General features: G+C 40.1%; 1 protein-coding gene across 6 annotated transcripts; it reads left to right on the forward strand.

The window, feature by feature from the left end:
- Positions 1–1,683: 1,683 nt before the first annotated feature.
- On the forward strand, positions 1,684–24,168 carry LOC135633112 (uncharacterized). Of its 6 annotated transcripts, none has more exons than XR_010494899.1 (8): positions 1,684–1,902; positions 2,033–2,139; positions 2,234–2,347; positions 2,432–2,503; positions 21,225–21,335; positions 21,437–21,508; positions 21,691–21,849; positions 23,788–24,168. XR_010494899.1 is itself a non-coding variant. In XM_065142218.1 (8 exons), the coding sequence occupies exons 2-6, from the start codon at positions 2,102–2,104 to the stop codon at positions 21,468–21,470; spliced, it is 387 nt and encodes a 128-aa protein (XP_064998290.1). In that variant the 5' UTR covers positions 1,684–1,902; positions 2,033–2,101; the 3' UTR covers positions 21,471–21,508; positions 21,691–21,849; positions 23,788–24,168. The 6 variants fall into 6 exon arrangements, 3 of the variants coding, with proteins under 3 accessions (XP_064998290.1, XP_064998292.1, XP_064998291.1); XR_010494900.1 differs by having other exon boundaries at positions 21,268–21,335; XR_010494901.1 differs by having other exon boundaries at positions 1,684–1,832.
- Positions 24,169–27,517: the final 3,349 nt, after the last annotated feature.

A 27,517-nucleotide genomic window follows, 5' to 3' on the forward strand; every position in this document is an offset into this window, starting at 1 on the left:
TTAATATTTAATGAATAAAAAATTATAATAAATATTTTATCATTTATATATTAAAAAATATTTATTTATTTAATTCTTGATGCACCCATACAAAGATATTATAATCCTATGAAAAAATAATTTCATAATGTGACGCTGATAGGACCAATAATTTTCATATGTCAATACGAAATCGAGTAATTTATAGTTGTTTAAGTATAGGGTAATCACAGTACTCACATTGGCATCTATTTTTCACCGATCGGATTGGATATGAAATGAATACGGGTTAGATTCCATATCTAAAATGTGCACGTGGATGTGAAAGTTATAGGTATGGATTTGAGGTTGATGTCAATTTAATTGACATATCTCAAAAGTTACGTATAGCCTTTCCAAGCAGCGAAGCCATAAGTATACGATGATAATAGGCACAGTAGCTACTAACGCAAGAGACGATGTGGATTCGAGCAGGTAGCAAGTGATTCCTTTCCATCGAGATGATGAAATGTACAGTGCCTCATCATGGTAGTTACATGAGAGTCTTTTAAGCTAATCAGACGACACATATAATATAATATGTACTCTTCTTACTTATTATTTATTTAGTATTTTTTATTATTTTATATTATCTGTTACATATATTATGATGTCCATAGATATATGTATTAGAAATTGGATCGTAATGTGATCACAATAATGAGACTGATTTGTCTTTAAATATAAACCCTGAGTAATCCCGATCATAGGTTATTCGATAGGGACATCTATTAGTCATAGGCGCCTTGTAAGCCAATCACGTGATTGATGACATATGTGATATGACATAGTATTTTTGCTTATTATTATTATGATATTTTCTCACTTTATATATATATATATATATATATATATATATATATATTATATATATATATATATATGTGTGTGTGTGTGCAATGAGAATCAGATCGTGATGAGATCACGATAATGAGACTGATTCATCTTTAAATGCATATCCTAAATAATTTTGGTTATAAGTTACTCGATAGGAACATCGAAATAATCGGATAGACTGACGTGCTATATATTCATCCATATGCTGGAGACGGTTGGTCTACTACTTGTGTGGGGTTACTAGAGCTATAATATAAGTGATTATTGGAGAATAAGTTCATTGATTGATCCGTTCACAGAATGCTGGAAGGTTGATGATACTTTATTGTTAAACAACGATATCATTGTTGGTATTACCAACACGTATATAGAGATACATGGGTAACTATAAGAGGAGAGGGGGTGGCTGGTATTATTTGCCATCCAACTTGCGGTGGCATAGATGGCTAAAAAGGAAGAGGACAAACAAACACCAGGACCGATCTATATACGAAGGAGCAAACGATCAAGGGGGATGATGATTGACATTGCTTACCAATCCCAAGGGAGCGAAAGGGGGCAGCTTGTGCACGAAGGCACATGCGATTATTTGAGTGGAGAGGGATGGTCGATGAAAGATATGATCGATCACGACACGTAAGATTGTCATGTGTACATTTACCAGGCGTGGGACGATCATCGATAAAGATAAAATATATTTTTAAAAAAATTGATATGAAAAGTTTTAAACTTGCGATGGGCAAAATCAAAATTAGAGATTTTTTAATGAAAATTCATCTTTATTTCTTTAATACATACATGCTTCGGTCTCCTACATGGACATCAATATCAAAATTGTTATAGGAGGCGCGCCATCGGTGTTACTTTCCCCTTCCTCGTTGATGGCGGCGGCCCCCTTCCCTCACTCGCGATCTTCGTCGTAACAGAGCCGCGCTGCCACAGCTCCAACCGAAATCGCCGACGCAGCAGCGGCGTTGGTTCGGACATCGCCCTCTGACTTCTCCCACCCCTCACCTATCGTCGCTAGACCCTGATATTTTGGCAGCGGTCCAAACTTTTCTTCCTTTCCTCTATCTCTTATCTCCGTCGACCTACAATTTTTTTCTACTTAGTTACTTCACCTCCTCCATCCCCATTGACGTAGGAATTTTTTTCGCTGCCCTGGGTGGAATTGCAGGTCGCCAGCTGCATCATTCGTCCAATTTCTTGTCGCTGCCGCACCTCTTCTCGCCGCTCGTCAGGACCAATGGGAACAGGGCGTACGTCATCGATACTTTGGCCTTGGTACGCCGCACTTGTTATTTGATGTTGGCTGGCTTACGAGAAACATCGACGATAAGGGTTTCGAGTTGCGCTATAGGTGTTTGTGTTTATGTAGGTGAGGAGGTTGGAGGCGCAACAGGTGCCCTCCAAGGGGAGGCTATCACGTCAGTCATCACGATAGTTTGGAGAATGTTGCCCAGTCCTAGTCTCGAAGCCAAAGATGCAGAAGGTTTGGGTTTTGACGGACGTAGATGTTTATTCAGCTGTCTTTGGTTCGAGTCTGCTGACATTGTTGTCTTGATGTTCTTGACAGAGCTGCGAGGTGTTGACGAGGTACGCCTTAGTTGCGTTGGTCTTGAGAGCTATGAAGAGAGGTGCCACAGAGGTGAGAAATTGGACGAAGTGTCACGAACGGTCGTCACGTACCCGTAACAACTCTCTTCAACGAACCGTTCGTCGTTTGTGTTTACATGTACAGCTGTGTGGCAGCATGTTTTGTCTTGGTTTTATGTCATTTTATTTGTAAAAATGTAAGCTTAAATAAGTTGCAGCGCTATAGTGCGACCACTCACCGAACCAAGCAAAACAACCCAAAACAACTCCATTTTCTCGTGCCACGAGTTGCTTTCTGCAGCCCGTTGCTGCACGCGAAACGTCAGCCATCTTAGCACCCTGGAACCACCCGGGTGGCACCATGGGGGATGTGACTTCGGTATAGTGCCAGACATTGAACAATCTTTCTCAAGTTCGCACATTACCTTGATGGGAACTTGTTGTCGTGCCCAGCACCCGGTGAGCAGTTGCTAGTGGACTTGTAGCTGTTCGTTCAACCTTCTAAAGTCCTTGTTTTTCTCCTCTCCCTCTTTTCTCTTATGCACGCAAGGTGCTCGTTGAATTGCTTATAAAGCTTCCCCTATCGCGAGACTTTGAGACTTGTCCGTCGCTCGTTCTTTAAACCAATCAACTTTCTCTTTTACAGTTCCTTCGGGACTTGAGTGAGGTTGCAACTTGGCTGACTCTTTCGGACGCATATCGCAAGGGCGCTTCACGACTTGGCAATCCAAGCTAAGTTCGCGTCTTGGCCGCAATGGTGCATCATGGCTTAGGTAATTCTAGCTAAGCCCGTGACATTGTGGTATCAGAGCGGGCAAGCAATTCGAGCGAGCAGTGAAGGAACTTTGTAATTTCGTCATGACAAAGAATTGTGGCGAATCAAGCAAGACGGGGTAAGCCGGACCCTTGCCCCAAGCAGCCGCAGGTGGGCTACAAGTGCATACTCGCTCTCATGCTGTTGGAGTCCCTCAGGAGGAGCGCGACAGCGAATATGATGAGCGAGAAGTTGGCTACTCTCCGCGAGCGGAGGAGGCACAATCTGGAGCACCAACCGGGAGGAAGAGCCATAATGAGAGACTCACAATGGCGGAAACTCGCTTGGATGTTCTTGAAGCGAGCTTGGAGGAACTCTACCATGGCCAACGAAGGCTTGTTGGGGTAGAGAGCTCGTAAGAAGAAGCGGAGTTCCATATCGATAAGGTGGAGGCCCTAATCGACCGATTGTCAGATGACACCAAAGACTTCGTACTACACCTGTAGGAAGTTGTGGCAGAACTTACTTCCAGGGTGACCATGCTCACGAGGGCACTGAATGCGGGAGGTGTTAGGATCGAGAGCACTAAGAGGGGGGGGTGAATTAGTGCAGCGGAAATCTTACAGCGATTAAAAACCAAAAGCTGCGTTCGTTCAAAAACTATTATGATGCAAAAGCTAATTCTCAGTTTTTATCTAAGTGCAGTTTGCGTCTAAGCGCAGATTGCGTCTAAGCGCAGTTTTGCGTCTAAGCGCAGTTTACGTCTAAACTCAGATTTACGTCTAAACGCAGTTTTACGTCTAAACGCAGATTTACGTCTAAACGCAGATTTACGTCTAAACGCAGTTTTACGTCTAAACGCAGATTTACGTCTAAACTCAGATTTACGTCTAAACTCAGATTTACGTCTAAACGCAGATTTACGTCTAGACGCAGATTTACGTCTAAACTTTGAAACTCGTTTGTATACTCGCAGAAGGCAGTATGCAGTTGAAATCAAGACGTAAACGTGAACTGAGATCTGATGATTGTGCGAGGAAAGCCGATTTACGTCTGAATGCAGTTTTACGTCTAAATATTGAAACTCGTTCGTAAAATTGTAGAGGACAGTTTGCAGTTATCAATATGATCAAAATGTAAGTGTAAACTGCAAAGAAGCTCGTTCGTAAAAGCACGGAAGACAGTTCTGCAGAATCAAACGTAAACGTAAACTGTAATGTATGAAAATACGAATTTACGTCTGAATGCAGATTCGGAAGAACAGCACTTAGAACTTGTTCGTGAAAGCGCAGAGAGCAGTAGTAATGAAGGAGGTTTGCAGTAATGATAAAGTGCTCGAGAATAAACGCAAACCAGAGATTTAGAGTGGTTCGGTCAGCCTTGACCTACTCCACTTTTGGCTTCCTCCACCGACGAGGTTGCCGACGTCAACTAGGGGCCTTCCTTCAATAGGCGAAGGCCAAACTGCCCTTTTACAATTTCTCTCCTTTTGACAGGCTCAGGAGACGACCTTTACAGACCTTTCTCTCCTCACTTTACAACTGAAAACTTGAAGAACAGAAGGAGGAGACTTAAAGGCTTTACAACACTTTTGAGCTCTTAGAATCACAGAAAAGATCAAGATTTCGGTGTAGGTCTGTATCTTTTCAGTGCTGAATGGGTGGGGTATTTATAGGCCCCAACCCAATTCAAATTTCGAGCTCAAAACGATCAAATCCCGGAATTCCGGGATCAGGCGGTTGCACCTCTTGACTGGAGAGGTTGCACCGCCTGGCAGAGCTCGAAGACTGAGCTCAGGCGGATGCACCTCTCTGTCAGGGGTGGTTGCACCTTTCTGCCAGAGCTCGAAGACCGAGCTCAGGCGGTGCATCTCCTGTCCAGAGATGTTGCACCTCTCTGCCAGAGCTCGAAGACCGAGCTCGGTGGTTGCACCTCTTGGCAGAGCTCGGAACTTGAGCTCTGGCGGTGCTACCTCTTGACAGAGGAGGTTGCACCGCCCAGTCTCGCTTGGAGACTGAGCCCTGGGCGGTTGCACCGCCTGGTTGGAGCGGTTGCACCGCCCAGTCTCGCTGGGAGACTTAGCCTGGGCGGTTGCACCGCCTGGCTGGAGCGGTTGCACCGCCCAGTCTCGCTGGGAGACTTAGCCTGGGCGGTGCTACCTCCCTGCCTGGGCGGTTGCACCTCCCACAGCTACTTGGGTTCGAATGGGTTGAACCATTCGACCCAACTTGAGTTCTTCAGGGCCCCAATTGCCCCAGGATTAAGCTAATGGGATCACCTCCCATTTCTAACTTAATCACCGTGCTAACTACGATTAAATCTAAGACAATTTCTGCAGCTTTGCTTCGGTACGTCAATCGCTTCTTCCGGCGAGTTTCCGGCGAACTTCCGTCGATCATCCGATGAACCCTCGGTGATGCTCCTGCGGACTTCCGGCAAACTCCTGGACTTTGCGAAGATCCACTTGGCAAGTTCCGACGAGCTTCGCTTGGCAAGCTTCTGGACTTCTCGGATCTGTTCTCGCAGAACCTCCGACGACCGTCCGAACTTCCGTCGAACTCTCGAACTCCCAACGTGATCATGAACTTGACTCCGGCGCAACTCCTGCTGCTTGTCTAACTTTCATCGTAGTTAATCCTGCACAACAAAACAAAACTTCGATCGAGACAATTAATCCTAAGCAATTAACCAAGTTGTCCGACATGTCATTGGTCCCTCGACGCTTCGTCCGATTCTTCGGCGCATCGTCCTCTTCTGCAGCCTATTGCCCAATCGGCCAGTCGACTCCGCAACTCCGATATCCTTGGCACAATACCCGCTCTTCTTGGCCCGATGCCCGAGTCCACGGCCCGAAGCCTTCTGTCGATACGTCGACCGATCCACCGGCCCGACGTCCAATCTTCTGACATGTTCCTTCGGCACAACATGATTATCCTGCTTTAATTGTCTCATCCTGATCGAAGCATCCTGCGTCACTCAAAACGCAGATTAAATCATAAACATATATCAAGTAGTTTCATCATCAAAATACGAGATTCAACAATCTCCCCCTTTTTGATGATGACAACCACTTGATGACGGAGTTAAACTTAACTCCCGGAGTTTAAACAGACTCCCCCTATCAATATGCCATATTGATAGAACCTTGAATTCAAACTGAATTCAAGTCATTGCAATATTCATCATGAATACTTGCAACACGTCAACATGAACATATACATAAACTTATGCATCACATGTCATGTCATCAACATACTTTCATCAACATACTTCTCCCCCTTTGTCATCAACAAAAAGGAGAAGTATCACAATCAAGTGTTTGTGATATTGATTCAACTCATTGCATGAAAAACATAGTATCAAGTTTTATCATCATGCAATCTTGGAGCTAGAAGATTTAGCAAGAGTTATATCATGCTTAGAACATTCATGCTATCAAGTTTTAGATATTCAAGTTTTATAACATATAAGATAGCACTTTTGGTAATGTTCAAGATAGCAAGTTCTATATCATGCAAGCTAGCAAATTAGAGATGTTCAAGAAGGCAACTCTTGCTTCTTGAAAATTTTGCTCATTTTGCTAGATGCGCAAGTTAGCATTTTTGCCTCTTGAGATAGGCAAGATAACACATTTGCTTCTTTTGAGATAGCAACTTTTTGCTTCTCTTTAGACCAACAAGCTAGCAATTTTTACGATATACAAGTTTCACAATATATAAGCTAGCAAAAATTTCGAAAGCAAATGCAAGATAGCTTTCTTGTGTAAGCTCATGATTCTTGCTTCCTATTGCAATGTGCAAATTGCAAGTTTTGCTTCTTGAGATATTCAAGATAGTGATGTTCAAGAAGACAATTTTTCTTCTTGAAATAAGCAAGTTAGCAATCTTTGCTACTTAAAATAGGTAAGCTAGCAATCAAGTTTTTGCATCTTCTTGACTTGTACAAGTTAGCTATCTCCCCCTTTGTCATTGTAAAAAAGAAAGAGAGAATACAGTTTTGTAGTTCTCTTTTCCTTTTACAACGATTTCAAAATCATGACAAATGATGAATAATCAAGTTATGAATGTCAAGACAATTTTTCATCATGAATATTTTATCATTGCATGCATCATTACCATAAGTTGAAGTATTACATGCATGATATCATATCACCATTCATAATTACATTAATATTTCATATCATGATGGTATCAATTTTGTCAAATTATATCCTACCATGCATGATCAAAACTTCTCCCCATTTTATCATTGAAAACAAGAAGAAAGTAGGGGGATAGAGCATAAAAGTGTTAAATATTTCAATCATTTCAAGGCATTTATATCATAGATCAAGTCATGATTCGTAATTCATCATAAAGCAGATTAGTTTTCAATCATCACATAAGGCATTTTTGAAACATAGGAGAATGATTAAATTAAGCATACAATGTTTCAATCCAATTCAAGTCATGAATATCAATGCTTTCATATTGTGAGTATCAATTCATGAATACCACAAGATATTATTTGTGACTTCAATTTTGCAAGATCAAGATTATGATTTAGATAAAACTTATTCAAATCAAATCATTAACTTGAAATTCATAATCAAGTCATTAAAATTAATTTCGAGATTCACAAAATATCATGAAATCATTAATCTCGATCAGATGGGAAAAGCATTTTTTAAGAGATTCTTTTTCATCTAAGCATGCCTTAGTCTTTATATGCCAAATTAAGAAAAGCATTAAAGTTCAAGACATAAGGCAAAGAAATCTTGTATTATGAAATATATGATATCAAGGCTCATGATTCATTCGAAAAGATATAGTGCAAAGAGCAACTTGAAACATTCTTATCAAGATCACATTTTAAAATATTCCAAGTTTCAAGATATCAATATGACACTTCATTGAATTGCATTTCATTTGAAGAACTCCTTTTTGATAAATGTAGGGAGCATAATGAACGATCTTGATTTATAAAGAGCTTCATGTTATCAAGATCATGATTTTAATAATTATTCTCTTTAGCAAAGAATCACAAAAGCACTTTATTTTTGCATAAGAAATCACGTTGTGTTATGATTTATAAATTCTTTTTCTGCACACGAATCATAGGAGATATGAATGTGAAACAAATCTTTGCAAGCAAAAACACTATCATTCATATTTCAAGATGGAGTTTATAAGCATGAATCATTTTATCAAATCCATTTTAGAAAAATATTTTTCATAAGTGTATGAGAAAATCCGATTGTTAGGATACCAATTGTTAACTGAATCCGAAAATGAAATTAACACTTTCATATATTCAAACATGATTTTTGCTATAGATCTTGAAATTAAGTCAAGAAGATCAAACAAGCTCATGATCATGGATAACTTAAAATCACATGCATAAAATTGTTAATAACCATTTCATATTACATCTTTATGCATTACTTTAAATCAAACGTGATTTCATTCAACAATGTTAATCAAACATGATACACATTATTACTTCTTAACCATGATCAAAATCATTTTGTTTGTTTATCATAATATTATTTTCGAAATTATCAGCATGATCATAATTTCTGTATTTTTATTTTTAAACATGTAATTTTCAAGAAAATTAATTCTAAACTAAAAAAGAAAATATATCATGAAAGCATCAAGTAATTTCAAAATAAACCAAAGGCATTTTAATTACCTCAACATCGTAGGCTGGTAAGGCGTATTTTGTCGCCTCGCTTTTGTTGACTTTCTCGTCTTCAGATGAGCTCGATTCATCCCAATTTTTGTTCTTCTTCTTGCGTTTAAAGCAAGTAGTTCCATTCTTTTTGCTTTTTAATTTTCGTTTCATTTTAAGTTCACCATCACTTGAGCTTATGCTCGAGTGGTCTTCAAATGTTCTATGTCCCAAATCTTTCCTGTTCTTTGGAAGGTTGGTTTGTTCATCATTGTCCTCATCACTTGAGTCATCGCTCAAGTGACATTCATTTGTCCAGAGTTCTAAATCCTTCCTGTTCTTTGGAAGGTGGTTCTCAAGTTCTTCACGTGCATTGCACGTCATTTCATATGTGATCAATGAACCAATTAGTTCTTCAAGTGGAAAATGGTTCAAGTTTTTCGATTCTTGAATAGCAGTTACTTTTGAATCCCAAGTTTTAGAAAGTGAGCGCAAAACTTTGTTAACGAGTTCAAAATCCGAAAAGCTTTTACCAAGTGATTTTAAACCATTGACGACATCCGTAAAACGGGTGTACATGTCAACAACGGTTTCGCTTGGTTTCATACGAAAAAGCTCGAAATCAAGCAGTAGAATATTAACTTTCGAGTCTTTGACTCTACTAGTTCCCTCGTGCGTGATTTCAAGAGTGCGCCAAATATCGAAAGCCGTTTCACACGTAGAAATCCGATTGAACTCATTTTTGTCCAATGCGCAAAATAAGGCATTCATAGCCTTTGCGTTTAAAGAAAAATTCTTCTTCTCCAAAACCGACCATTCGTTCATCGGTTTGGAGGGAAGTTGAAAACCGTTTTCAATGATATTCCATAAATCCAGATTTAGAGAAATTAAGAAAACTCTCATTCGAGTTTTCCAATAAGTGTAGTCCAATCCGTTAAAGAACGGTGGACGAAAGACCGAACAGCCCTCTTGAAAAGTCATTTCTCTCGGGTGTAAATCCGAAATGAGAAATACCCCGCTCTGATACCAATTGTTAGGATCGAGAGCACTAAGAGGGGGGGGTGAATTAGTGCAGCGGAAATCTTACAGCGATTAAAAACCAAAAGCTGCGTTCGTTCAAAAACTATTATGATGCAAAAGCTAATTCTCAGTTTTTATCTAAGTGCAGTTTGCGTCTAAGCGCAGATTGCGTCTAAGCGCAGTTTTGCGTCTAAGCGCAGTTTACGTCTAAACTCAGATTTACGTCTAAACGCAGTTTTACGTCTAAACGCAGATTTACGTCTAAACGCAGATTTACGTCTAAACGCAGTTTTACGTCTAAACGCAGATTTACGTCTAAACTCAGATTTACGTCTAAACTCAGATTTACGTCTAAACGCAGATTTACGTCTAGACGCAGATTTACGTCTAAACTTTGAAACTCGTTTGTATACTCGCAGAAGGCAGTATGCAGTTGAAATCAAGACGTAAACGTGAACTGAGATCTGATGATTGTGCGAGGAAAGCCGATTTACGTCTGAATGCAGTTTTACGTCTAAATATTGAAACTCGTTCGTAAAATTGTAGAGGACAGTTTGCAGTTATCAATATGATCAAAATGTAAGTGTAAACTGCAAAGAAGCTCGTTCGTAAAAGCACGGAAGACAGTTCTGCAGAATCAAACGTAAACGTAAACTGTAATGTATGAAAATACGAATTTACGTCTGAATGCAGATTCGGAAGAACAGCACTTAGAACTTGTTCGTGAAAGCGCAGAGAGCAGTAGTAATGAAGGAGGTTTGCAGTAATGATAAAGTGCTCGAGAATAAACGCAAACCAGAGATTTAGAGTGGTTCGGTCAGCCTTGACCTACTCCACTTTTGGCTTCCTCCACCGACGAGGTTGCCGACGTCAACTAGGGGCCTTCCTTCAATAGGCGAAGGCCAAACTGCCCTTTTACAATTTCTCTCCTTTTGACAGGCTCAGGAGACAACCTTTACAGACCTTTCTCTCCTCACTTTACAACTGAAAACTTGAAGAACAGAAGGAGGAGACTTAAAGGCTTTACAACACTTTTGAGCTCTTAGAATCACAGAAAAGATCAAGATTTCGGTGTAGGTCTGTATCTTTTCAGTGCTGAATGGGTGGGGTATTTATAGGCCCCAACCCAATTCAAATTTCGAGCTCAAAACGATCAAATCCCGGAATTCCGGATCAGGCGGTTGCACCTCTTGACTGGAGAGGTTGCATCGCCTGGCAGAGCTCGAAGACTGAGCTCAGGCGGATGCACCTCTCTGTCAGGGGTGGTTGCACCTTTCTGCCAGAGCTCGAAGACCGAGCTCAGGCGGTGCATCTCCTGTCCAGAGATGTTGCACCTCTCTGCCAGAGCTCGAAGACCGAGCTCGGTGGTTGCACCTCTTGGCAGAGCTCGGAACTTGAGCTCTGGCGGTGCTACCTCTTGACAGAGGAGGTTGCACCGCCCAGTCTCGCTTGGAGACTGAGCCCTGGGCGGTTGCACCGCCTGGTTGGAGCGGTTGCACCGCCCAGTCTCGCTGGGAGACTTAGCCTGGGCGGTTGCACCGCCTGGCTGGAGCGGTTGCACCGCCCAGTCTCGCTGGGAGACTTAGCCTGGGCGGTGCTACCTCCCTGCCTGGGCGGTTGCACCTCCCACAGCTACTTGGGTTCGAATGGGTTGAACCATTCGACCCAACTTGAGTTCTTCAGGGGCCCAATTGCCCCAGGATTAAGCTAATGGGATCACCTCCCATTTCTAACTTAATCACCGTGCTAACTACGATTAAATCTAAGACAATTTCTGCAGCTTTGCTTCGGTACGTCAATCGCTTCTTCCGGCGAGTTTCCGGCGAACTTCCGTCGATCATCCGATGAACCCTCGGTGATGCTCCTGCGGACTTCCGGCAAACTCCTGGACTTTGCGAAGATCCACTTGGCAAGTTCCGACGAGCTTCGCTTGGCAAGCTTCTGGACTTCTCGGATCTGTTCTCGCAGAACCTCCGACGACTGTCCGAACTTCCGTCGAACTCTCGAACTCCCAACGTGATCATGAACTTGACTCCGGCGCAACTCCTGCTGCTTGTCTAACTTTCATCGTAGTTAATCCTGCACAACAAAACAAAACTTCGATCGAGACAATTAATCCTAAGCAATTAACCAAGTTGTCCGACATGTCATTGGTCCCTCGACGCTTCGTCCGATTCTTCGGCGCATCGTCCTCTTCTGCAGCCTATTGCCCAATCGGCCAGTCGACTCCGCAACTCCGATATCCTTGGCACAATACCCGCTCTTCTTGGCCCGATGCCCGAGTCCACGGCCCGAAGCCTTCTGTCGATACGTCGACCGATCCACCGGCCCGACGTCCAATCTTCTGACATGTTCCTTCGGCACAACATGATTATCCTGCTTTAATTGTCTCATCCTGATCGAAGCATCCTGCGTCACTCAAAACGCAGATTAAATCATAAACATATATCAAGTAGTTTCATCATCAAAATACGAGATTCAACAATCTCCCCCTTTTTGATGATGACAACCACTTGATGACGGAGTTAAACTTAACTCCCGGAGTTTAAACAGACTCCCCCTATCAATATGCCATATTGATAGAACCTTGAATTCAAACTGAATTCAAGTCATTGCAATATTCATCATGAATACTTGCAACACGTCAACATGAACATATACATAAACTTATGCATCACATGTCATGTCATCAACATACTTTCATCAACATACTTCTCCCCCTTTGTCATCAACAAAAAGGAGAAGTATCACAATCAAGTGTTTGTGATATTGATTCAACTCATTGCATGAAAAACATAGTATCAAGTTTTATCATCATGCAATCTTGGAGCTAGAAGATTTAGCAAGAGTTATATCATGCTTAGAACATTCATGCTATCAAGTTTTAGATATTCAAGTTTTATAACATATAAGATAGCACTTTTGGTAATGTTCAAGATAGCAAGTTCTATATCATGCAAGCTAGCAAATTAGAGATGTTCAAGAAGGCAACTCTTGCTTCTTGAAAATTTTGCTCATTTTGCTAGATGCGCAAGTTAGCATTTTTGCCTCTTGAGATAGGCAAGATAACACATTTGCTTCTTTTGAGATAGCAACTTTTTGCTTCTCTTTAGACCAACAAGCTAGCAATTTTTACGATATACAAGTTTCACAATATATAAGCTAGCAAAAATTTCGAAAGCAAATGCAAGATAGCTTTCTTGTGTAAGCTCATGATTCTTGCTTCCTATTGCAATGTGCAAATTGCAAGTTTTGCTTCTTGAGATATTCAAGATAGTGATGTTCAAGAAGACAATTTTTCTTCTTGAAATAAGCAAGTTAGCAATCTTTGCTACTTAAAATAGGTAAGCTAGCAATCAAGTTTTTGCATCTTCTTGACTTGTACAAGCTAGCTATCTCCCCCTTTGTCATTGTAAAAAAGAAAGAGAGAATACAGTTTTGTAGTTCTCTTTTCCTTTTACAACGATTTCAAAATCATGACAAATGATGAATAATCAAGTTATGAATGTCAAGACAATTTTTCATCATGAATATTTTATCATTGCATGCATCATTACCATAAGTTGAAGTATTACATGCATGATATCATATCACCATTCATAATTACATTAATATTTCATATCATGATGGTATCAATTTTGTCAAATTATATCCTACCATGCATGATCAAAACTTCTCCCCATTTTATCATTGAAAACAAGAAGAAAGTAGGGGGATAGAGCATAAAAGTGTTAAATATTTCAATCATTTCAAGGCATTTATATCATAGATCAAGTCATGATTCGTAATTCATCATAAAGCAGATTAGTTTTCAATCATCACATAAGGCATTTTTGAAACATAGGAGAATGATTAAATTAAGCATACAATGTTTCAATCCAATTCAAGTCATGAATATCAATGCTTTCATATTGTGAGTATCAATTCATGAATACCACAAGATATTATTTGTGACTTCAATTTTGCAAGATCAAGATTATGATTTAGATAAAACTTATTCAAATCAAATCATTAACTTGAAATTCATAATCAAGTCATTAAAATTAATTTCGAGATTCACAAAATATCATGAAATCATTAATCTCGATCAGATGGGAAAAGCATTTTTTAAGAGATTCTTTTTCATCTAAGCATGCCTTAGTCTTTATATGCCAAATTAAGAAAAGCATTAAAGTTCAAGACATAAGGCAAAGAAATCTTGTATTATGAAATATATGATATCAAGGCTCATGATTCATTCGAAAAGATATAGTGCAAAGAGCAACTTGAAACATTCTTATCAAGATCACATTTTAAAATATTCCAAGTTTCAAGATATCAATATGACACTTCATTGAATTGCATTTCATTTGAAGAACTCCTTTTTGATAAATGTAGAGAGCATAATGAACGATCTTGATTTATAAAGAGCTTCATGTTATCAAGATCATGATTTTAATAATTATTCTCTTTAGCAAAGAATCACAAAAGCACTTTATTTTTGCATAAGAAATCACATTGTGTTATGATTTATAAATTCTTTTTCTGCACACGAATCATAGGAGATATGAATGTGAAACAAATCTTTGCAAGCAAAAACACTATCATTCATATTTCAAGATGGAGTTTATAAGCATGAATCATTTTATCAAATCCATTTTAGAAAAATATTTTTCATAAGTGTATGAGAAAATCCGATTGTTAGGATACCAATTGTTAACTGAATCCGAAAATGAAATTAACACTTTCATATATTCAAACATGATTTTTGCTATAGATCTTGAAATTAAGTCAAGAAGATCAAACAAGCTCATGATCATGGATAACTTAAAATCACATGCATAAAATTGTTAATAACCATTTCATATTACATCTTTATGCATTACTTTAAATCAAACGTGATTTCATTCAACAATGTTAATCAAACATGATACACATTATTACTTCTTAACCATGATCAAAATCATTTTGTTTGTTTATCATAATATTATTTTCGAAATTATCAGCATGATCATAATTTCTGTATTTTTATTTTTAAACATGTAATTTTCAAGAAAATTAATTCTAAACTAAAAAAGAAAATATATCATGAAAGCATCAAGTAATTTCAAAATAAACCAAAGGCATTTTAATTACCTCAACATCGTAGGCTGGTAGGCTGGTAACATCGTTGAGACAACTCCGCCAAAATACTTCCATTCGAGACTACGTGAAGCAATTTTCTGCGCTAATGTTGGATATACAGGACATGTTCGAGAAGGATAAGCTGTTCAACTTCCTTGATGGTTTGAAGCCATGGGATCAACAAGAGCTACATCGAAGGAATGTCGTCGATGTGATCAGGGCAATTGCTGTCGCAGAAAGGCTCACCGACTTTGTTTCCTTTGAAGACCTCCAAAATATTCTCGAGGGAAGGAGCTCGAGGGCGAACAAAGGAAGAAGAGTTCCCACAAAGGACCAAGCCCTGAAACCTGGCGGATGCTTCTTGTGCAGAGGGTCGTATATGGTGAGAGAGTGCCCACTAAAACATACACTCAATGCTTTAACAGTTTCCATCCATCCCCCCTGATCGGACAAGGACAAGGCTGTTGCTCTTAGTTCGAGTAGTTATGAATCCAGCAGCGACGGTGAGGAGTCGCAAGGCCCCCAGATGGGAGCAATGCATTTGTTGAACGCCATGCGGGGTCAAGGGAGGGAGAACACGAAGACAAGGCTACAAAAAGAAGAAAGTTGCGAGCTGATGTACCTAGACATAAAGCTCAATGGCCAAACGACCCGTGCAATGGTGGACACGGGCACTACCCACAACTTTATCACCGATCGAGAAGCAAAGCGACTTGGACTAATCTTGGAGAAGAGCCCAAGTCGAATGAAGGCGGTGAACTCGGAGGCCAAGCGAATCTCTGGGTTGGTAAAGGTAGTTCCCATCAAGATCGGAACATGGAGCGGGAGCACAAATATGATAGCGGTGCCACTGGATGACTTCTAAGTGATTCTTGAAATGGAATTCATGCACGTGGCGAAGTTGTGGCCAATGCCGTTCCTAAACTCCCTATGTATGATGGGAGGGGACGACCCCTATGTGGTTCCCGTCTCTCGGAAAGGAACCAGGGAACCTCAACATATATCGGCATTACAACTGAAGAAAGGGGTACGAAAAGGCGAACTAACATTCGTGGCTGCTATGAAGCTAGAGCCACTCGACGAGAAGGTCATTCATGAACCTACTGTGGTGGCGAACGTCCCGAAGGAGTTCATGGATTTTATGCCACCCGAGTTGCCGAAGACTCTACCGCCACGCAGAGGCGTGGATCACCACATCGAGCTAGAGCCAGAAGTGAAGCCTCTAGTGAGACCACCCTACCGCATGCCCCCTACAGAGTTGGCAGAGCTCAGAAAACAGTTAGGTGAACTGCTAAGCGGTGGTCTCATCCGCAGTTCTAAAGCACCATTTAGAGCTCCAGTTCTCTTCCAGAAGAAACAAGATAGGCCGAGCCCTCAACAAAGTGACGATGAAGAACAAGTATCTCATCCTGTTCATCGCGGGCTTGTTCGACCAATTGGGCAAAGCCAAGTATTTCTTAAAACTCGACCTTCGGTCGGGGTATTGGCAGGTGCGCATTGTTGAAGGCGACGAAGCGAAGACTACCTATGTGCCCAGTTATGGAGCGTTTAAGTTCTTAGTGATGTCTTTCGGCTTAACCAACGCTCCGGCCACATTCTGCACTCTCATGAACCAACTATTCATAAAGCATTTGGATAAGTTCGTGGTCGTCTACTTGGACGATATCATTGTCTACAGTCAAAAGCTCGAGGAGCATGTCAAGCACCTTCGGACAATTTTCAAGGTTCTTAGGGAGAACACTTTGTTCGTGAAAAGGGAGAAATGCTACTTTGCTCAAACGGAGATCTCATTCTTGGGGTATCGAATTGGTGATGACTCCATTCAGATGGACAAATCGAAGGTGTAAGCGGTTGCAGAATGACGAACCCCAAAGAAGGTGCCAGAGTTGAGATCATTCCTTGGTTTCGTCAACTACTATCGATGCTTCAGAGCGGGGTATTCGAAGCGTGCAACTCCACTAACAGAATTGCTGAAGGAGCAGCCTTGTAGGTGGTCTGATAAATGTGAAATTGCATTCCAAGATCTGAAGGCTGCTGTGTTGGAAGAACCGGTGCTCAAATTGCCGGATTATGGGGACCCCTTCGAAGTCCATACAAATGCTTCCGACTTTGCTCTTGGGGGAGTACTCATGCAGGAGGGTCATCCAATGGCCTACGAGAGCCGTAAACTTAATGAGACCGAGCGACAATATCTGGTGCACGAGAAGGAGATGACAGCGGTGATCCACTATCTACGAGTTTGGCGACACTACCTTCTTGGATCGCGATTTGTGCTAAGGATAGATAACATCGCTTTGAACTATTTCCAAACTCAAAAGAAACTCTCCCCAAAGCAAGCATGATGGTAGGACTTCCTAGTTGAGTTTGATATGACAATGGAGTACAAACCCGGAAAGGAAAATGTCGTGGCCGATGCATTGAGTCGGAAAGTGGAGCGTGTGAATGCCGTACAATTAAAGGGCAAAGGCCAAGTAAGTAAGTTATACTCCAACTTCCTTTCTAGGATCAGGGATGGTCTATACAGTGATCTCCAGGCAGTAACCCTGATGCAGCTCATTAAAGAAGGCAATACACGACGGTTTTGGGTCCAGGAGGGACTCGTTTACACCAAAGAGAATATGGTTTATGTTCTTTGAGTGGACAATCTAAGGCGTGAACTCTTAAGAGAGTGTCACGATTCCCTTTGGGCGGGACACCTAGGCATTCACAGAACCTTGACTCTCGTGGAGAGGGCCTTCTACTGGCCGAAGATGGGGACTGATGTGGAGGAATATGTTCGAACGTGCCTCACTTGCCAACAAGACAAGGTGGAGTAGCGGAAGCCGGTGGGACTTTTGGACCTGTTACCCGTACCAGAAGGCCGTGGGAGAGCATTTCCTTAGATTTCATATCAAGCTTGCCAGCAGTAGGGAGACTCAGATCGATACTCGTGGTGGTCGATCAATTTTCAAAGTATGCAACTTTTATTGCTGCTCCCCTACACTGTTCAACAGAGGAGGCGACCAAGCGGATGATGAAAGATGTGGTGAAGTATTGGGGAATCCCGCACAATATTATCAGTGATCGAGACGTTTGGTTCCTGGGACGATTCTGGATCGAGTTATTCAAATTGTTGAGGTCGAAGTTATACTTCTCCACAACCCTCCACCCATAGACGGATGGCCAGACAGAAAGGATAAACTCGCTCTTAGAGCAATATCTTCAGCACTACGTGAGTGCCAACCAACGAGATTGGGTGAAGTTGTTGGACATTGCCCAATTCTTCTACAACTTGCAGCGGAGCTCTGCGTCCAACAAGAGCCCCTTCGAGATCATTACAGGGCAACAACCGTTAACTCCTCACACCATGGTAATCAGGTATACTGAGAATAGTCCGTCAGCCTACCACTTCACAAAGGAGTGACACTGAAATGCTGATATTGCGCGGGCTTAATTGGAGAAGGCGACAAAAAGAATGAAGAAGTGGGCAAACTTAGGAAGGCGACCGCAAAAATTCAAGGTTGATGATTTGGTGTTGGTCAAGCTCCAACCAACATCACTCCAATTCTTTAGGAACAAAGTACACAAAGGATTGGTGCACAAGTATAAAGGGTCCTTCCCAATTATCAGCAGGGTGGGTAACGTCTCCTACAAGTTGCAGCTGCCGGCGTGGTTCAAAATTTACAATGTTCTTCACGCCAGCAACTTGAAAGCCTACCACTCAGATCTGCAAGATGCTTCCCGAAGTGTTCCAACTTGACTACCCCCCACCAGAGCCTCCTACGAGAAGCGAGTTGAAACTATTTTAGCAGACCACAAAATAAAGCTACCTATTGGATCTGAGCAGACTGAGTACTTGGTGAAGTGGCAAAAGCTTCCCCAAACTGAAGCCAGCTGGGAGCCCGAAGATGCCCTACGACATAAAGAAGTAATCATCAACTACCAACAAGCATCGACGAGGGTGTCGACAGTTTGAGTGGGGGAGAATGTCACGAACGGTCATCGCGCACCCGCAACAACTCTGTTTAACGAACCATTCATCGTTTGTGTTTACATGTACAGCTGCGTGGCAGCATGTTTTGGCTTGGTTTTATGTCATTTTGTTTGTAAAAATGTAAGTTCGAACAAGTTGCAGCGCTACAGTACGACTGCTCACCGAGCAAAACAGCCCAAAACAACTCTGTTTTCGTATACCATTGGCTATTTTCTGCAACCCGCTGCTGCACGCGAAATGTTAGCCATCTCAACACCCTGGAACCACCTGGGTGACACCATGGGGGATGGGGCTTCGGTATAGTGTCGGGCGTTGAACAATCTTTCGTAAGTTCGCATGTTACCCTGACGGGAACTTGTTGTCGCGCTCGGCACCCAGTGAGCAGTTGTTTGTGGACTTGCAGTTGTTCGTTCAACCTTCTAAAGTCTTTGTTTTCCTCCTCTCCCTCTTTTCTATTATGCATGCAAGGTGCTCACTGAATTGCTTGTAAAGCTTCCCCTTTCGTGAGACTTCGGGACTTGTCCGTTGCTCATTCTTTGAACTAATCAACTTTCTCTTTTACTGGTCCTTCGGGACCCGAGTGAGGTTGCAACTTGGCTGACTCTTGTGGACGCATAACGCAAGGCCGCTTCGCGACTTAGACAATCCAAGCTAAGTTCGCGTCTTAGCCGCAAGGGTGCATCACGACTTAGGCAATTCTAGCTAAGCCTATGACAGAAGGGCGGCCGCACAAGTGGATGACAAGAAATTGTGCCTGTCACCGACCGCCCCTGCTGATGTGGCTGGCGACTTGCAGTGCCACCTCAGGGCAACGCCTCTCCTCCTGCAAGCGTTGGCCTCAGTAGACATCCGAATCGGAGAAATGGGAGAGGGGAAATGAAAGGTGGAAGCAATAACAAAGAATCTAGAGATGAAGGAGGGGGAGGACGGGGAAGAAAGGGTTTAGCTGCACCCATTGGTGAGGAAGAGGTGATGTCCGAACGCCACTGTTGTGTTGGCGATGTCGGTTGGCGTGACTCTGTTATGACAAATTGTCGACATCAACGAGGAAAGGGGGAAGCAACAGGGATCATGCACCGAATCATGTTTGTAATAGATTATAAGGGTTAGATTCTTCCAACATCATTTTACTTGGCTTAAAAATTTGACCATTTGCAGTCATCTTTCTTCTTTTTCGCATATGGCATTCTCTATTATCTTAGTCAATTAAAAAATTTCACATTTTCTCATAGCACCTGCTTGGTAGGTGCACTTCTTAGTAGCTTTGACCTTTTAAAACTACTGAGAGACGGTCTTTCTTTCTGGTTCACGGTTCATCCCTCTCACTTATCTCTCTAGCAACTATTTTGAATTAAAGAAAACTACTTGATAGGTGTTTTCACTGTTTCCCCATTTCAGTAATCTTAATTATATATGTGGAAGAAAAGTGCTACAACAGCAACAAAAGCAACAGAACAATATCTTTATGATTGGGGGTCAACTGTATTAATATTTTCCCCATTGTTGTCTGCTGAAAGCAATGTCACTGGTCAAACTAGGACCTATCAAAAGTCTCCTTAATTGCTCCTAATGATTTCAGTAGTATAAGAATAATTGCTAATGTTATGTGTTTGTAGTCTTTTGGTGCATATTACAATTGCTTTTAGATCGAAGCACTTGTGAAAATTTATATTGTTGAGTGTGAAATTCTCTGTGCACCAAAGTGTAAGTAAGAAATCATAGATTTATTCCATTCAAAATCATAAATAGGCAACGGGAAACTGTTATATGTGTTTGGCTTAGCATAGTACCCCCATTTCCCATAAAAATAAATAAATAAATAAAATATTTTAGCTCTACACTTGTTGAAGTTCATGGGGTGAAATCAGCAGATTATGTAAAGGTACTTGTACATTAGAAATTGTTAAAAAATTATCATTCCTGATCTAGAACTAGCAAAAAAAAAAAAAAACAGTTTTACTATTTCTTAGGACAAGCTTGGGTGTCAATCTATTGGACCAAAATCATTCGTTAAAGGTCTTCTGTAGCCTTTTAGTTGTATACATGTTATCATAGTTAGTATGAAGCTAGTTTGGTTTTAAGTTGCTGTCTTTCTTATGATATGTTTATTAACAACCAATTTTTTTGTTTCTTTAAACTGTCCCACAACAATGCTTTGTGAGGCCAATCAACTGGTTAGTCGGCAATTTTTATCGGGCACCCTTTTCAAATTCTGTTCGCATATAAGAGTATTTTATTTATCTTCTTGAAACTTATTTCATATGGTTGCAGGAGCATCATTTTGCACTGTTACAACGAGAATGAAATGTTTCAGGTCGATATCGAGAAAATGCGTAGCGAATTGAGGGCACAGTTGGAGGCAACAAAATACGATATTATAAAGTATTGCATCGGTACTCTTGTTTCGAAATTTGCCATTGGTCTTGCAATTCTGCGCATTCTGATGTAAACCATTGTTTTCTTTGCCCAAACAAAAAAAAAAGCATCATGTACCAAACGGTTGTAACGCATAGCTGAAGTTTGTCAACTTTCTTATAGATGGTGACTCAAATGAGGTAAATTGAGAATTGGTTTAAAATCCTTGTTCAATCAATGGTTTCTGTTCTGATTATTGTTCGTTGTTTATGGAGGATTTTGCAGATACAAATTTTACTTATGACTTAGTTGTTCAACTGTAAAAAGGAATGTTCTCTTTGATGAAGATGTTTGGTCTAACCAAGACCTAATTTTCCCCTAGGTTTATGCTGAAGGGCCAGCTCGGCCAACTGGGGGTGATGCTGCTATTGCAATGTTGATTGGATCAAATTCTCCAATTTCTTTAGAGAGTCTATACGGGGGAACTCACATGGCTCATGTTTGTGACTTTTGCAAGCCAAACCTTGCAAGCGAATACCCGGTTTGCTTCCTTTCCTTCCTGATGCCATTTTGCACCTCGGTCCTGCTGACAGAAATGCAATTTGAATGTTTCTGCTCTTCATTCTTCAAGATTTTGCTTTATTTTTGTTCAATCTTATGTTTTTTGTAGTGAATCATGTAATAATTTTCAGGCACAAATGTTCTTTTGTTCTTGTTGAGGCGATTGTGGTTTCATCAAGAACAACTTTTCTGCGATTGATCCCCAATTGGATGGCATTTTTTCTTTCTTTTTATTGTTGCATGTTCTCTTTCTCTTTACTGCTGCATATATTGTTTCTATGGTTCTTCTCCGAGAGATGTTTGACATCAGCAAGTGCCAGAAATTTTACTAGAGAAATTTCACTTTTATAATATTTCTTCTTTTGCTGATAATTTCAGGTATAAATTTTTCTTGTTGCTTGGTGTCTCTCATCCTATTTTTCACCGAATAATTATGGATTGCTTAAGCTTGGTTTCGATTACCAAAACTGCTCATCCATTGCATAATCAATGTAAACATCATACAAACCAATTATAATCACTTGACTTCTTTATACAGATGTAGCGCAAGGTTACATGGCTTGAATTGTAGGACAATCTTTTAAAAGTACATCATAATAATTAATATACAATATTCAAAAGGAGAAGAAGCTAACAGTGTTGCTTTGGTAGTAGTAACTGGGCCTTGTCTAGTTCTTTAATTCCTTGTATTTACAACCTTAACTGAGTGTATTTAAGTAGAAAAGGGTGAACACAGTTGACAAAGCTCCTACAAGACCTAGGAAGGTTCAACGCAATAATCCCTTTTAAATGGTTTTTTGTCCGCTTTTATAATAAAACGAAGTACACCCTTTTGGATATTGATTTCTTGGGCATGCAATATATTTGTCTCGGAATAAATTATTTCCTTAATGTGTTGATCCGACAGGTTACTTTTGAGTTAAATCATCAGAGAACATGTTCACCATTAATCACACAAGTATTTGAAACCTTTCTATGCAGAACACACTTTTAAGTCTCAATCGAATCCATATCTGCATTAGTTTTATAGGTCTAAAGATTTTATTTGTTGTAGCCTTAGTTTTAATGATGACATACAGTCATCTGGCTGTCTGATGGAGACCATGAACTTTGATGGTAGTAATCTCAAGGTTTGCCATACCGACTGTACCGCCCGGTACGGGCGGTACGTACCGGTCCGACAGGCCAGCGGTACGTGGACCGCTCCGTACCGTACCGACACTGTAGCAGTGTACAGTACACTGTAGCAGTGTACAGTGCTCGGTACACGTGAGTGTACCGCTCGGTACACCTGGGTGTACCGAGCGGTATACCGTACCGTACCGATACCGAGCCCGGGTCAAAATGCCGGTACGGTACGGTACGGCGAACCTTGAGTAATCTAGCTGATTATTTACTTTGATGGTAGCTTTTTGAGATGATTTTTGAAGCAAAAAAAAAATACAAAATGATTTTCTTCAAAGAATAGTAAGTTTTCCCTTTTCAGAGTTCTTTAGAAGTATTCAAACTTTTCACAGTTGTAAAATTATTCATAGGATTAGGTTCAGATGATGCCAACTAAACCTTTTTTAAGTGTATGTGTTTGACTAGCATTTGTTAATTCTGAGAAGTCTCAAGAACTATAGCTGACCATTGAGGCTAGTACTGGGTAGTGTGTTAAAGAGTTTATGTCGTACAAACTTATTAGGTATTTTTCTTGACGGTGGTGATGTGTTTAATTTGAATGGAATAGTTCCTCAGTGACAAATTTCTAGAGCTCATCTTGATCAAGTGCATGGGTTCTTTTTTTGTTTTTACGGTGTGTCAATACTCCCAACAGTGGAATGATAAATTTACTTGATTGTTTCTCGAGTGTTATATCACTTCAGCTTGTTGATTTGCAGCTCTTTGTCGGTCACTCACTGTATTGCCTATGCAGGTGGTGTTGATGGGAAAGTATCACAAACATGCTATCTCATGGGACTTTTGATTTATGCTACAAACGTTGCTGCAGCAAATGAGTTCGAATATATTATATTGTCTATATTCGGAGGAGGGTCTTCTTTTAGTCGGGAGCTTGAAAAGGCATGCATGTGTCCTTTTGCATTTCTTTTAGTCCTCGCGGCCATCGTCGTTATTTCCTCTCATGTATGCTCATTCCTACTCTCGTTAAACTGTTCGGACTTCTCACCATCTTGGTATGATGCAAAAGTCCAACCATCATCTACTTCGTTGTTAATATGTACACAGCTTGTCTTTATGCCACATTTGCGTCTGTGATTCATAACAAACATAGCACTCTAGGTGATTTTGCTGTTTCCTTTCCTTCACTCAACTGCGTTGTTATCAAAATATTGCTTTCACGTTTCTTTCCACTTGGCTTTGGCTTTCAAGTGTGATATGATATATTTTGGCGGCCTGGACACGTCATCACTGACACCGCACGTCAAATCCAAGAAGTTTCTTACGTCACCTGTCCTGTTCCGGGAGTTTGTACCAAGAAGATATGTCACACGTCCCATCCTGGGAGCTCAGGGCGGCATCGTCTCAACCCGCTCTGCATGACCCGGAACGACGGTCAGTCAGAAGGGTCGTCTCATCTCTCGGGGTTAGCAGTTGAATCGACGCACCATCAGCCCTCCCGCCACAGTATAAAACCCCTGGTTGGCCTCCGGCCAAGGGGAGATAAGAAAAAAGAAAGAAAAAAGCAATTCATCTCGTTACTAACTTGCTCATCGGAGGGGCCATGGTCATGTATCACCCGCGGAGGCCATTTTTGCAGGAGGGTGACCACTTATCGACGGTGAGGGACTCGGCACAAAAGCACGATCCGCCCGGTACTAAGGAGTCGCCAATCAGCCCCGATCCTAACCAACGTCAACCAGCACTCCTTCCCAAGAGCTCGGGTACCTCATCATCCGAATTGTCCTATAGAAAGCTCCCGACATCGACCCGTGAACCTAGCCATGCTAACTCATCAGCTACGACATATTTGTTGTCTAAGAGCGACAAACGGGTTGTGACGTTCTCATATGGCAACGACCTAATTTCAGATTTATTTATTTATTTATTTATAGAGCACCTCTAATTGAGTAAACAAAAATTATTTTACCCATGTAACTTTAAAGAATATCCGTCATAGTTGTTTTTGGCATATGGCATTCTCTATTATCTTCGTCAATTTCATTTTCTCGTAGCACCAACTTGATAGGTGAGCTTCTTGGTAGCCTTGATCTTTTAAAACTACTGAGAGATTACACCTTCAGTTTGAAGATTATTTGTAGGCAGATTATTTGAAGATTAACCTAATTGAAAGGAGCAACAGTAAGGGGTAAGAAGAGCTCAAATATGTAATGTGTGATTTGCCAAGAAACCTTGATACAAATTATGGCGGAATGCCAGAGAGGAGCACCTTTCCTCGTTGTTGAATCCTCGAGATTGGACTGAGGTAAGTCTTTAAGTCGAGGGAAACGTCAAACTCCACAAAAGGGGAGGGACTTTGCTTATAATTTTTAGCCAACAAATCAACGTTAACAAACTCCAGTGCAATAATTCTCATGAGAAGCAACCGTTAAGAATTTTTTTTTTGTAGATAAATTATCTGTTTAATTTGCTCTAATCTGTTCATATGGATCTTGCTCTTACAATCTGTTTATATAGATCTCGTTCATACACAGGAATATTATCTCATAGTTTTCAATTTAACCCATTCAAATATGACATATGAGTATATTCTTTGAATAGAGTTAAAGTTGTTTTAAGATACTTTTCTTCATGACCAAAATATGTACTAAAGAAATTAATTATCTGTCGTAAAACACTTAATTTCAAAATTTTCTATGTACGAAGGGTTGTTTCATACACTAATACTTAGTTTGGTATTAGACATATAACTTTAGAAACTGATGATATTAACAGAAGCTCTTTCGGAGTATTCTCTTAAATTTTATATATCTTAGATACATTCTTGAGTAGTGAATCTTTTATTATCCTTAGGGTGGTGATCTTTCTGTATCTCTTTATGATTTTAAACTTGGTGGTGAGCTTTTTTCGATCTTATTAAAATTTTATCGTGAGTTTATTTTTTTCCTATCATTGCTTTCTTTCGAAATCCATTCTATATTATCCTCGGTATCATTTTAAATCGTCATGTTGATTGGATCAAGATAAGTCTTAAATTGAGAAAAACCTTAACCCCCTAGGAGTAGAGGGATTTGCTTATAATTTTTAGCCAACAAATAAACATTGACAAACTTCAGTGAATAATTCTTATCAGAAGCAACCATCGAAAGAATCCTTTTTACTATGAAAGAATCTTTAGGCACTCCTTATTGATGTTGATCACACTTGTTTTTTTCCGACTACATACTTTGAAGTAAGATAAAAAAATATCTGGAATCTCATGCGCATGTACACCCCGTTTTGTATCAATATAATATATATATATATATATATATATATATATATATATATATATATATATATATATATATATATATATATATTCGAAAAAACATGTTATAGTGGAATAATTTTTTTTCTTTTTTTTATTAAAATGAGTTCTTCATCAAAATACTAACTTGATATCAAAAGCACATATTAACCAGAACAATATAAACAACAAAACAATGAATCAATCATAAAGTTAGACTAAATTTTAACATGAAAAACCCAATGTGGGAAAAATTACAGGATCGTAGTCCACTTCAAACTTCCACTATCACTAATAATGATAACATGTTCACGTAAGTCTTTTCTAAAATAACAAGAAAATCATAATAACATCAAGACCACATATCTTGACTTAAGAATAGCATATCATCATCACATGAATAGATCTCACCGTTAGAATTGTAGAACTTGTTTTAAGGATTCTTTATATATAATTTGGGTCAAAACTAATAACGTTTGGCCGTTGATCGTCAAGCAGAAAATCTCAAAATCTTAATTTTCTCTTTCCTCTTTCTCTATTTGTTTCATCGTACACCAAACAACCTTCGCTGCCCTCAACCGAGTGTATCTCTTTTTTCTTTTTCTTTCTTTTTTTTTTTAATTTTATTTTTAATTATTGATTTGGGCTCAAAAGACCTAATTGTTCGTTCAAGCCCACATATGGGCTGGACCCAATAATTCTTCCCCTCCAACTCATATGGTGGGATGTACTAAGCCCACTCTTTGCCTACATGCTTTAAGCTTTTCTTTAGGCAAAGATTTTATCAATATATCTGATCCATTCTTATTGGTATGCACATTTTCCAACTGTAATTCTTTCATCTCAAGCACATCACGAATCCAGTGATATCTCACATCAATATGTTTGGATCTAGAATGATATATTGAATTCTTGGAGAGATAAATGACACTTTAATTGTCACAGTAAATAATATATCATTCCTGTTTCAAGTCCAATTCTTGTAGAAACTTTTTCATCCACCAAGTTTCTTTGCAAGCTTCAGTAATTGCTATATATTCTACTTTTATGGTTGATAGAGCAATATAATTCTATAACTTAGACTACCAAGAGATTGCTCTCCCTGTAAATGTCATCAAGAATCCCGAAGTGGACTTATTGGAATCAGTATCACTTGTCATGTTTGTATTTGTGTACCCTTATAGCACAGGTTAATCACTGTCAAAACATAAACACAACCTGGAAGTATCTTTTAAAT

This window comes from Musa acuminata, chromosome BXJ3-3 (genome assembly GCF_036884655.1).
Source record: "Musa acuminata AAA Group cultivar baxijiao chromosome BXJ3-3, Cavendish_Baxijiao_AAA, whole genome shotgun sequence".
NCBI lineage: Eukaryota > Viridiplantae > Streptophyta > Magnoliopsida > Zingiberales > Musaceae > Musa > Musa acuminata.